Source organism: Heterocephalus glaber, unplaced genomic scaffold, assembly GCF_053883595.1.
Source record: "Heterocephalus glaber isolate CG9 unplaced genomic scaffold, H.glaber_assembly_v1.0 deba00001472, whole genome shotgun sequence".
NCBI classification, from domain to species: domain Eukaryota; kingdom Metazoa; phylum Chordata; class Mammalia; order Rodentia; family Bathyergidae; genus Heterocephalus; species Heterocephalus glaber.
The window spans coordinates 11,713,045-11,725,340 of record NW_028258315.1 but is presented as its reverse complement, the minus strand read 5'-3'; the positions used below and the strand labels follow the sequence as shown (position 1 = coordinate 11,725,340).

The window sequence follows — 12,296 nt, the reverse complement described above, 5'->3', positions numbered from 1 at the left end:
CCTAACCTGCAGCTAAAGGTAACTACATATTGAGTAGGGTCACAGTCCAGATCATTTCCAAGAGACCAAGGGGTTCTAAAATGCCAACCTCCAAGGAGTATCCTGATGTAGAATGACCACGTGTCTCAGTGTGCCCATGACAGCCCATGATTCCATGGGAATTGTTCAAAGAAAGCATCACCAAACATTATTAAATGTGCCCCACTTTAAATAATAAATTATCTGGCCACTGTTTCATGGCTTAGAGTTTATCTGAGAAGTCAAGACTCCACCTTACAGGCTGCTCCCCCTCCACGATTCTTCCTAATGCAGACATAGGACCTTAGAAGCCTTGGTCTTAGGCAAACCTTGGGCTTGGTGACCATAAATTTGCTAAATTTTCCATGCTAAAAATTTCCAAGGAGACAATGAATAACAGAGTATTTCCATTACTGCCAAAGGAGTCTAGAGCGTAGGAAAGGGAACATGGAAGTAAAAGGGACCTTACTGCAGCAGGACAACAAATGTGCACAGTCAGAACAATGCCATCCCTCTCAGTAGTACTGTAGAGAAGATAATTTACCAATCCAGGAATAGTTGGATTCTTTGAATCTGACATACACAGGGGTGTGCCAGTGAGACTATTCCAGTTTGTAAAATATTGAAATGATTTCATCCTGGTTGGTAAATAGCCATAACATTAAGAAGCCTGGAAATTTTACCTTGGCTGTCCCTTCCTTCCCCAGACCACAAGATCTGCTTGCAAGCCAATATCTGGAGTCTTAACGCCTGGTTCCACCGGAGTTCACCAGGAGCCTGCCCCAGAGCTCGGTCCCAATTTAATCCAATTGATCAGTGCCTGTGCCGTGCCAGTAGTAGCTCAATCGTGTGAATATCATTCCTGTACACTTCTGCAGCAATTTGGGCGGAAGGGCCCTGGGATCACTCAGAATACGAAACAGAAGAATAGGATACAGAAACATAGAGATTGTGAGCCAGCAGAGCTGCACATCCAGTTCCTAAAGTGCTGCCTCTCCCACCTGTGGGCATCCTGTTGTGCTGGGAACCCATCTTCTCCATCACTCGATGTCCCCAAGGCCCAGGGCCTCTGATTTCATTATCCAATGGCACCACTGCTAACTCTTCCTCTGATTATTGCCCAGGATGGGAGGAAACTTGACGGCCCCTGGCATCACACTCTCCCTGCAATTTCTTCCTATGCACAGCTTCATGGCCCAGAGTTGGCAGGCACTGTATACTACCACACAGCAAGTTTTCTGCCAACTGTACCTTGGCATAGAAAGGATGACGTAGTAAAGAAAGTATCAGAGAACTGAAATATTGACCCCTAGGGCTTATGGTACATGTGGAACACTGATCTTCCTGAAAGAGGAATAAGTTATTTCCATTCATTGCTCACTTGCAAACCAGAAATAACTACATTTCTCCAACGTGAGGTGCCAGTGCTAGCCCCTCTGTTCTGGAGAAGTTTAAAAAAAAATGAACAGGAGTCCTGAGTTCCTGTTTTGTTATTTGCCTGGTGTAGCACTGGGGCTGCTTAGTGGGTAAATCATGTGGCCCCAACTTCCAGAAAGGATCTGTTGGGCAGGGTCACATGAGAAGGAATGTAAAAATGTTAAAGGAAGCTGAGTTCTCTGCAAAGATGAGGGGTCATTGCTACATCTTTCAGGTCATTAAAGCAAAAACTTTCACTTGCCATAGAGGAATGCTGAACTTCAGACTCAGGACCCCAGGAACCTGAAGTACAAGGACGAAAGTTTTAACCTGAGGTAGAGTGAATTCCACTGACACCACAGGACGGAGAACAATGTGTTCTGCACCTTGAGAACTTGAGCTTTAAACTATGCTTCTTTAAGACTTTAAACACAGTAACTTTTAAAAACATTGCTTTCCTGAGTTCAATCCCCGGTACCCCCCCAAAATAAAAAAGCATTGCTTTATATTATAGTGAAAGACAAGTAGGCAAAAGATTTCCCCTTCACTCATATTAGATAAGGATAATTTGGCAATTAAATCTAAAAATAATAATCAAAAGTTCCTAGTTATACTCATTTAGACTCCAGAAATCCACTTAATGATGTGGCCAGATACATAGGCCTCTTTACGCCCCTTTTCTCCTCTCCAATGGTTCTTTTTGGGCTGTGCTGGGGATTAAACCCGAGGCCTTGTGCGTGCTGCAACCACTGAGCTCCAGCTCAGCCCTGATTCTTCTGTCTCATCTCCAAATGAACCTGCCAGCCATTATCAGTGAGGGAGGGAGGTTTCCTACATTGATTTTGCTTTAGCCACCCAGAACCTTTAATTAAGGCTTGCTTGGGCATCTGTTTCCACTGAATTCCAGGTGACACAGCCAGCTCTCTGGATGGAACTCAAGAGTTCAGGTTCAGCCGAGCGTTGAGGTGCTTGCCTGAAATCACAGCTACTCAGGAGGCTGAGGCAGGAGGGTCACAAGTTGGAGGCCAGCCTTGACAACTTACGAATAACTTGTCAAAATAAAAATAAATGAGGCTGGGAATGTAGCTCAGTGCAAAGGTCCTGAGGTCAAGCCCCTGTAGCACAAAAGGAAGAGGAGGAAGAGAAGATGGGAGGGATGGAGGGAGTCAAGCCTCAGAGATGACACAGCTCAGTGTATGATCTTACACCTCTTACGCCCATCACTTCCCTCCGGGCCTTGGCTTTTTCGCCTGGAAAAACAAAATGTTGCTGTTTCTCAGTGTAAGCCAGAGTCTTGCCAGGGGAACCCTAGCTGAAGCACCACCCTAAACTGAGCTTCAGGGAACTGCAGGTACTTAAAGCCGATGGTTTCCATCAAAAAGAATCTAACCCTGGGGAAAAGTACAATATCCATTAGCGCCCCCCTCCAGGTCACCACTCCCAGCCCAGGCTCTGCTGGTCCTCAGATCAAAGCTCTACTGTGTCCTTAGAGTGAAGAGAGAAATCTGTTCTAAGTGGGCTTCCGGAAACCATGCTGTTAGTATGAGAAAAACAGTAGGACGTGCGACAGATTCTCCAATCAGGTCACCCCCCAACCTTGTGTGGCCCTCAAATGTTGTTGAATATTCCCTCTATGTGTCTGAAAATATATGAATTTTTTATGAACCTCCCAATTTATTGCTAATCCTTAAGCCCTAGAGGAGTTGCTTAATTCCTTTCATTTTTCTTGCTGGTTACTGAAGCAGGAAGCATGGGCAAAGACAACTTAAGAATGTAACTGATTTTATTTAAAAAGCCAGGTATGGTTGCACACACCTGTAATCCCAGCACTCTGGAAGGCTGAGGCAGAAGGATCACCAGTTTGAGGCCAGCCCAGGCAATTTAGTAAGAGACTATGTCAAAATAAAAACTGAAAAGGAATTGGGGATATAGCTCAGTACAAAGGCCTGGGGTTCGATCCCCAGTACCACAGAAATACAAAACACACAAAAAGCTATCACTCTTACTTGTGTTGTTCTTTGAACTGTTTTGCTCACTGGCTTCTCCCACCCCATCTTTCTCTAAAATGTACTAGACCCTTGTTCTCGAAGCTCAGATATTCCTTTTCTTTGTGCCAACTCAGCATCTTCCCATGATCTCAGTCTCCTTGAAGTACCTAGTCCCTCACTGACGAAGGACAGATGAAGAAGTCATGATGCCAGGGACCCAATCATTTGCTAAGATACGAGAGTGACCAAGGTCAGGCCAAGCGCCTTCCCAATTTGAGGAAGACTTCCTGATTCCTTGGACACAACATACTGAGAAATAGTGAACTAGGTAAAGTGAGCTTTATAAAAGCAATTCCCCAAAGACATCAGACTGTGCTTTTAATGTTTTTAAAAAAGTAGAAAATGAAAAAAATACCAGTAGACGTGGAAACGGCCAAGAATATTGGCTCTAAGCCCCTGAAGACTGTTATTTGACAGCTTTCTGATGTGTCACTATTAGACCAACAGTAATTACCATGAGCTAATATTTGTTGAATGCTAGGCGTTCTTTCTGCCACTACTAGAGAAGGGCAAGGAAAATCCCAAAGGGCCATCAAGCTCTGGTGAGCTTTTGTTGGTAGTGACCCTTGGCAATGCTGTTCTCGCCAATACATTGGCAAGCAGAGTGGAGAGCAGAGTGGCACTCAAGGGAGGTGGCTCAGAAGCAGCACCAGCTGTCTCCACCCCCGTGGGCATAAGGCTAGTCCGGGGCTACCACGAAGAAGCAGTGGTGCTCAGTGTTCCTTAATAAACAAAATTCTTAATCCAAGCAAATGAAATGCCATTAGGAGCTTCTGCTTGCACTGAGCAGGCAGGCCTAGGGTCTAACAGCAGCTCCGGTGTGCGACCATGGGTAATTAGGGGAAGTTTGGGGTTATTTTTCCATTACTTCCTTCAGCCCGTTAATATGGAGAAAGCATCTCTCACCACACCCCCATCTCAAATTGTGGGATCCTGCCTCACATGTGTGCAGTGAGGTTAATGGATAAGGTCTCAGGAGGGCATTTCACAGGGAAGAGAAGCATAAGGGTTGCTTTCCAGAGGAAGATAAAGGAGTCAGAGCTGCTCTTGTTCAGTTTCTATTGCTTTTACCTCAATGGCAAATAAAAACAACTTTAAAGATATAGTCAAGGGTCAAGTTCTCTTTTGTTTGCCTACTTTCCTTCTAATCATCTACCTTTAACCATTTCCCCATGTAATTCTTACCCCATTAGCCCACTTGTAGGAACTTCGGAAATGACTCAAAATCACTACAGTAGGGAAAAAAATATTTATTTTCTAAAATCATTACCTTGACAGGCAAAACAAAGCATGTTCTCAATTTCATTCAGAAATACATTTTTAAAAAAATACATAGACCAATATGGCCTGCCCAGACATATATTCAACATGGTAAATATAAAGAATAAATTGTTTGAATATAAATATCTCTAAAAAAATAAGAACAGCAAAATTCAATCTAACCTCTTCCATTGTCTGGTTACATAAAGAAAAAATAATTTTACTGCTTGAAAGCATAACCAACATGTACTTTTCTGTATCTGTCAGAAATGCCCCTATACCATAGTGTCTCCATAAATCAAGGTAAAGGAAGCTCCTGATTGTATGATCTTTTTCCTTATGGATCAGAGCTAGTAGATCAGCACAAAAGCATTTAATCTACTACTGACACATTGGACCAGGCTTCTGTGAGGCTGGGCTCTAACATGCGGGTTGGAAGGAGTTGGTGACAGGAGGGGAAGAGTTTGGGGAAGCAATAATTAGAGGTGGGAAATACTCCAAGCAGAGTGCATTAATGCTGAGGTAGACTCATACTCATGAATCACATCCTGATTTACAGTAGTAACAGTTTCTTGCAGTTTTGTATTTTATGACTTTTAAAAACCCCGTCTTTTTAAAAAATTTTATGTGTGTTTGTCTTTCGAGTGTGTTTTCAATTTATGCATTCCTTAGAAAATCTTTGCATGAACTTTGGAGTTTCTCCCTGAAATGTGCCAGGCGCCTGAGTCAGACACAAACAGTCCCTTAGGACTTTCTTCTGAAACTCCACCCTCCCGTGGAATCTCCTTCCTCCCTCCGTAGGATGCCACCCTAATACGAGTGGCATAGTGTGTCCTGCTTTCTGAGAGGTCCATTGTCGATACCAAAGGCAAGAAGAGACAAAGCAGTTACCACCAGTGGAAGTAAAGGAAGCCAGGCTGAGGGGCACCTTCACCTTTCTTAGAATGCATACAAGAAGGACACGGGTCCTTTGCCACTCTGGAACAAGATGCGGTCTAAGCAGGGAGGATGCTCTTGCTCTGATCCTGGCCAGCTCGGAAAGAGTGCCCAGTTGGTCACAGGGCTCTTTCTCTGGAGGTGATGGCTTCAGACAGGTGGGACTGGAAGCTTTACAATCAATGTGTTCGGTTGTGGGTCACTTTCTGCTCTCTGTACAGCATGGCTTTCAACTTCGCAAGGGGCGAAGATGGTTTGATGCTGTTGCTGACGGCCTCCAACCTGTGAAAACAAGACGAGGGAAAACGAATGTTATAAAAATCATTCCTTGGCTAAAGAAACATCTAAATTTAGAATCTGGAACAAACAAACCTAAATCTGGATCCTGAACTTTCACACCAACCACAACGGCGTGTTACCCTTTGATAAAACCTCAAGTGGTATGAGTTACCATTGTGAAAGAGTTTACCGTTTTTGCTTAGAATGGGGAGAACAGTCATGTGACCCTGTCTAAGGGGAACTGGGCACTAAAGCCAATTTTGAAATAAACCAGAGATGTTCTAGAATCTTGTATACCTCTATCTCAATATTCTCTACTATGCAGACACTCAGCATAGGTTTCCAATAGTCCTGGACATCTACATCCCATAAAAACTGATAGTAACAGATGGAAAGAGAGAAACAGGAAGTATATGGGCGACCCCCAAACAAACACTTGTAGCAATTTTTTTAAAATTGCAGGCTTCATGTTTTTTGTTTTGTTTTGTTTTGTTTGCAGGAGAAGGGAAGTGGGAAAACTATAACATTGATTTCATAGCTGACATAACACAACTAATAGAAACAGTAATCATTCCCAAGTCAGTTCAGCAACTGTGATCTAGTGAGGATCCCTGCCAGCCCAGGATGCTGAACCCAGAATCTGCAGGGGTAGCTCAGGTGTCCACACTCAGTAGCAAACAAATCACAAGACCCTCCTGACTGCCAAGCCTGGGCTCAGAACACTCCGCTCACAGAACCTCTTGCCTCTGAATTTCTCAGAAAACTTTCCGTAGAATGCAGAGCAGATGACAGATCTGAGCACAGATGTCCTCCCTCAAACTTGTGAGTGCCAAAAAGTTTAGGATTTGGAAAGATCATCCCCGTAAAGCTGCCCATAGTAACCCTATGAGACCTTTGTGAAAAAACCAATTCTCCACAAATGCATTTCCCCATTTAAAAACTAATAATAAACTCAAAAAACAGCATGTTCTGAGTCTCACCAACCCTACCTAATGACTTTATTTTCCCCGTGGCCATCTGAATGACTGGTACTTTTGCAGGACTTGATTAGGCATGACTTTCATTTTTTTAAAAAAATGTCCTCTCCTCTCCTTGAAATGATTTTTAATTTCTCCAGAAAAACAGTAAGGGCACTAGGAGGGAAACACTGGACGTGACCAAATAAGAGTTGTCTCTGGATGTATTTGGCTTGGAAAATATACCTGAAACATGAATGGCGCGTGCTAAAGAAGAGCGGGCAAAAGTCTGCATGCAAGGCCTCTGTGAAAATACTGGAGGGGGGCTCCCTTGCTCTTTTCAATCTGTAGACCATGAATACCCTCCTGTCACTGTATTCTAAGCTGCTTCTCCACCCAGGTAGGGAGGACTAGAGGCTTAGGCCACAGTATCAATGACCAGGGCTAAGCCATTCTTGTGACCTCTTACCTTCTTGTTTTCCTTCCCTTCACCAGCTTCTGGGAGATGCACTTCTTTCCCAGCTGGGAAAAGTCTTTTCCTTTCTTGTGGTTCTCCCAGCCTTTCTCCACTGTTTCCTGGGACCTGTTAAAATGAACAGGAAAAACCATTTCAGCAGTGGTATCTTCAGATTCACCTCGACTCTCAACATCCCTGCTACTCTAAAACAGGAAGGCAGCTAGCTTTACAATAGGAAGGAGGTCAGGAGGCTGCACAACTGACTGAAAAGAAAAGGTAGGGTTTTGTTATTGTTGTTGTTCTACTCACCTGAGTTCTTTTCCTGGTTGGCAAAAATTCCAGCACTTCTTGTCTTTTTGGTTAGCACATTGGCATCTGTTCCTCTGCTTTATTGCCTTTGTAGGAAATAATTCCTTCAAGGATCGCTTGGACCTAGAAGGGCTTCCAAGTCCATAAGGAACAACATGCCTATCATCAAAAGAGAGGAACAAAAGATATTAGCATAATTAATAGTCTTCCAAATGACACATTCTTTTGAGCCAACTCATTCTACTGGGCACACAATGAGCTAAGCACACAGCACTGGGACAGTAACTTGAAGTGTGGCAACAACAGGAACACGTGTGCGTCCAAACAAGAGAAAACTAGTTTTCCTGATTAAGTGAAACTCTGTCTCAACTCTTCAACAAAGTTCAGATTCTTCTTGACACGAGCAACATTGTTCTTTGTTCCAAAATTATGACATCTCTGCTTTGGTGTCTATTTTATATTTTCTTCCTTTTCTAAGGTTCTATTTAGTTAACAGCTACTTGGAGTGGGAAGAACAGAAAAGCTAGTGCAAAACCATGACTCACAAGATTTTTAAGACCTACATTGAGTTGAAAGCATAGATGATGAAGCTACAGGTGGCCCCTGTGGGAGACTCGTGTTTACATGGTTCTCCTGCAGCAGGGTGACATTAAGAGGCTCCAGGAGGACTTATTGTCAGAAGCTCTCCAATAACTTGCAGTGTTCATTTTGAGGGAATACTGTTTTTCTTTACTCTATGAGTAGGAGAGAAGCCCATGAGCTATATTTCTGTTTCTGTCATCAAATAGGCTTTCTAAAGAGAAACAAGAGCACCAGAATACCGTTCTAGTTCTGCCTCAAGCTCATTGCTGCAGAAGGGACTTTCACAGTTTGGATTGGAGCTTTTCTATGAGTAAAATGAAGGGAGTGGATTATAACTCTCTCTACTCCCTCTGCTACTCACTCTCCACCCTCCTAGGAGAAGCATGGGGGAGAAACGCACAGAGGACCTCAACAGCTCATTCTCTAAGCCAAGCCCAACACTGCCATGCAAGCACTGCTCCATCCCCTCACTTAAGGACTGGGTGAGCTTCTCATCTGGAATCTGTACCAGCTTCTTGCTGGTCCCAGCCCCTCCCATCCATCCCATCCCACAATGAGCAGCTTGACCCTGAGCCTCAGAGGACCACTGGACTGCTGTCCCACCAAAGCATTGTGCCACCAATGCACTTTCCTATTGTCAGAAACACTACCTTCGGAGTCCAAGCCAGGAACTCCCCAGCAAAGCAAGACTAGTGCCCGGGAAGCCAGAGCTGAGGAATGACTAGAGCTACTATGCCCTCTAGGGACTCACTCGGGAGTGTTGACCCAGATGATGTCCAAGTGGCAGAAGTAGACACACTCCTTGTCCATCAGGGAGGAGCAGGAGCAGCGCTTGGACCTGCGCAGCAGCCCGGGGGCGTCGGGAGGGGTCTTCTCCCCTCCGCTGTGAGCCTTTGGGCTGAGCTCCTCGCCAGAGACCGCTGCAGGGAGAGAGGGAGTGCAGGTGAGGGGTGTCCTCCAGACTCCAGACACGCTGGGTCACAGTGTTTACACCAGATTGAGCAGAGCAGATAAAGGCAGACAGAACATACAGCTGCCCTTAGCAAGAAACACAAACATCACTTTTCCCTCTTTAACATGACTCACCTTTAGCTGGCTGGCTTATCCACCTGCAGGGAGATTATCCCAAAACAGAGCAGATAAACACCCAAGCTGAGGTTTACCAGCCCCCTTGAAGAAGGCTTCAAGGAAATACCTGGAAGTGGTGCCTATTGGAAACTTGAGATGGCTTGCTCAGAACTCAGTAGGGCTGCACAGACTACGGTGCCTTAAGATTGGATGATGACTAAAGACCTAGCTCGAGGTGGAACCACTTCCCTGCCAGGGTGAGCTTCTCCTCGAGGTCACCCACCCCCTTACACCTCCACCCCGTGTGGAGTGCGGAGTGCTTGGATGGCAGATACCTCTTGAAGTTAAGCAGAAGGCAAGAGCACTGGGAAATGACAGAGGAGAAAAGTTAACTCTCTAATATTCATTTCAGGTGGGAAACTCCACAGAAACCACTGATCCACGGTGAAGTTAAGAAGCAGCTGCAGGCACCCAGCAAAGGCTGTGGATTTGGATTCAGGGTCGTGGAACAGCAGCATTGGCTTGTGTGGGACACACCGCCTGTCCCTTCCCCAGCATAGCCCTGCTCTTCCTGCTGACCATCCAGCACACAGCTTATCCGCCCGACTTTGTACATTTCAAATGATCACACGCATTCCAGGATTTCCATTCTCTTAACGCCCTTGCTCTTTAGTCAGGGTCATGGAAAGAAAAAAAGGTGCACTGACCCCCCAAACAGGGGGAGAAACAGGCAGGTGCTCTGGGGTGCTGTCTAAATCCTTAAGCAGCAGGAAGTATCCAGCCCCCCTCCCAGGACAGGTGAACACAGTTTAAGTTCGTCCTCTCGCTGTTTCAGGTGCCAAAACCTGCCCAAAGAAACCTAACGTCAACAGTGACAAATTTTAAAGAAAACATCTGCTTCGCCCTGAAACCGCCTGGGGATACGCAACACACTCGCGTTCTTCAGGTAGTTTTACTGTTCACGTATTCCTCAGACGGCTTGAATAAATTCCCTTGGCTTCAAGCTGGAATGTTGAACTATTTTGCACACTAACACGCTATTCAAACAATGTTTGAATAAGTTCCTAAATGTAGCATATACCTGTACGAACACACGAATTGCTAAACACACATTTGGCTAAATTACAGTTGCCCTATACGCTTCTTGATTTTTTTTTAAAGCTCAGGAAGTAAATTCTGCAGTGATAATAACATAAGCTTTTTAAAGCTACGGTATATTTAATTGCATTCAGTTGACTTCCATTTGTTCGCTAGAACCCTTACATAGCTGTGAGCAAAATTTCCCAGACACTTGCTACCTGAACAGAAAAGGGGAAAAACAGAAGCAAAAAGCCTTCAGGCGAATCAGAGGACCCTGACGGTCCCACTTTTGCAATGCAGCGTGCCTACCTGTTTCTGGAACTCCGTGGAGAGTCACCAAGAGCAGGGGGAAAATCACAGGAAAATAATCCATTCTGGAAAAAAAGGTTTTTTTCTAAATTCCCCTGCAAACTGAATTCAAAGGAAAATGAAGAAAAACAGCTTCAGTTCCTTCGACGCGCTTCTGAGTATTCAGAGCTCAAAGTGATCCTGCAGCCCAGTGCGCTTTTCCGGGAGCAAAAGCGACTCCCCTGGCCGGTGTGGAGGCAGAGGCAGCGAGCTGCAGCGCAGGGCGGCGAGGAACAGCGCCGGCCAGACCGCTCGCCAGGCGCAGACAGAAGCGCTCTGACCTGGACAGCTCTCCGCTGGCTTTTTATATTGAACCCCCATCGAGTGGGGGTAAACAGCTCCGACTTTATCCCAGCCCTAGACAATGTTATTGTGTTATTAGTCACCAACAGGCAACGTGCGCCCGGAGATAAGACCGGGTCTAAAGGAAATCACTGCTAACTTCAGAGGCAGACGCCCGCCGTCTGACAATTCAGGGGCAGGGCTAAGAAAAAGAAAATACCCATTAGAGACTTCGGTAAACCTGCCCGTGCAGGGCTGGAGTCAGCTTCCCCTTTGCAAGCTGCCAGCCCGAGTCCAAGAATCAGAAAAGGGACTCCACAAAAAAAAGTCATACCATTGGTATGAAAAGTATGAGCTACAGTTTAAATAGATTGCATTGTGTGCCGGGGGCGGCGGGGGGGGGGTTCTTCATTGTTCACTTTATTTTCCTTTTATGTCTACCTACTTAGTCTCCATCGAACAAGGGGACGCGCTCTCTTCGCTGTCCCCTACTCGGTGGGATGATGTGGGCAGATGAGCACGTTTTCCTCTTACAGCAACCCCCTTCCCCGAAGTCATTTTGGGGGGGGGGTAACTAAAAGTTCTTTGCTTCTACAATAAGAAAGATCAGAGAAAGACTGGCACGAAAGAAAGACTAAAAAGATAGGGCTGTATCAGGCACGTCCCCCGTGGGGGGGTGCGATATCACTATTTAGAAGCCCCCCGAATTTTTTTTCTGTGCCCACCCCTCTGGCAATTGCACCACAGTCAATACCATTGATCTTTTTTAAAATTGCATTTTGAAAGATTTTTATTAGTGTGTGTTTGCAGTACACAGTGTCTCCATGCCTTGGGTGGAGTTGGTCCACGTAGCTAACACACCGCAATTCCTTTTCCATCGCTTCCTCTCCCTTGCTTCCCCTCCGTCCGTCCATCCCTTCCCATTGACAAAGGTCTGTCTCCCTGCTTCCTGTCGTCTATCTTTCGTTTTGCTCATCATGTTTAATTTGGGTTTCTCCTATGGGAGAAACCATGCCCCGTTCTGATTTATTTCATTAACCATCAGTCTTAAGGTTTGGCAGGGAAGAACAGCAGGGGGAGATAAAGAGCCACGGGGGCTGGTGTTTCATTAGGACAGAAAAATAAAAGCCTTGGCCTGGAAAGGACAGGAAACAGCACGGGGCCAGGGCAGAGGAGGGACAGGGAATGGCCTAACACAGGAGAGGGGAGCCCTGAGAGTGCCCCGTTGACTCCTGACACTCTCTTGCATCCTCTCCC

General features: G+C 45.5%; 1 protein-coding gene across 1 annotated transcript; it reads right to left on the bottom strand.

The window, feature by feature from the left end:
• Positions 1 to 4,712: 4,712 nt before the first annotated feature.
• Positions 4,713 to 11,223, bottom strand: Edn1 (endothelin 1). The gene is made up of 5 exons (XM_004847682.3): positions 10,719 to 11,223; positions 9,013 to 9,181; positions 7,680 to 7,838; positions 7,383 to 7,496; positions 4,713 to 5,960 (listed from the first exon to the last, which is right to left on the bottom strand). The coding sequence occupies exons 1-5, from the start codon at positions 10,780 to 10,782 to the stop codon at positions 5,858 to 5,860; spliced, it is 609 nt and encodes a 202-aa protein (XP_004847739.2). The 5' UTR covers positions 10,783 to 11,223; the 3' UTR covers positions 4,713 to 5,857.
• Between the last annotated feature and the right edge of the window lie 1,073 nt (positions 11,224 to 12,296).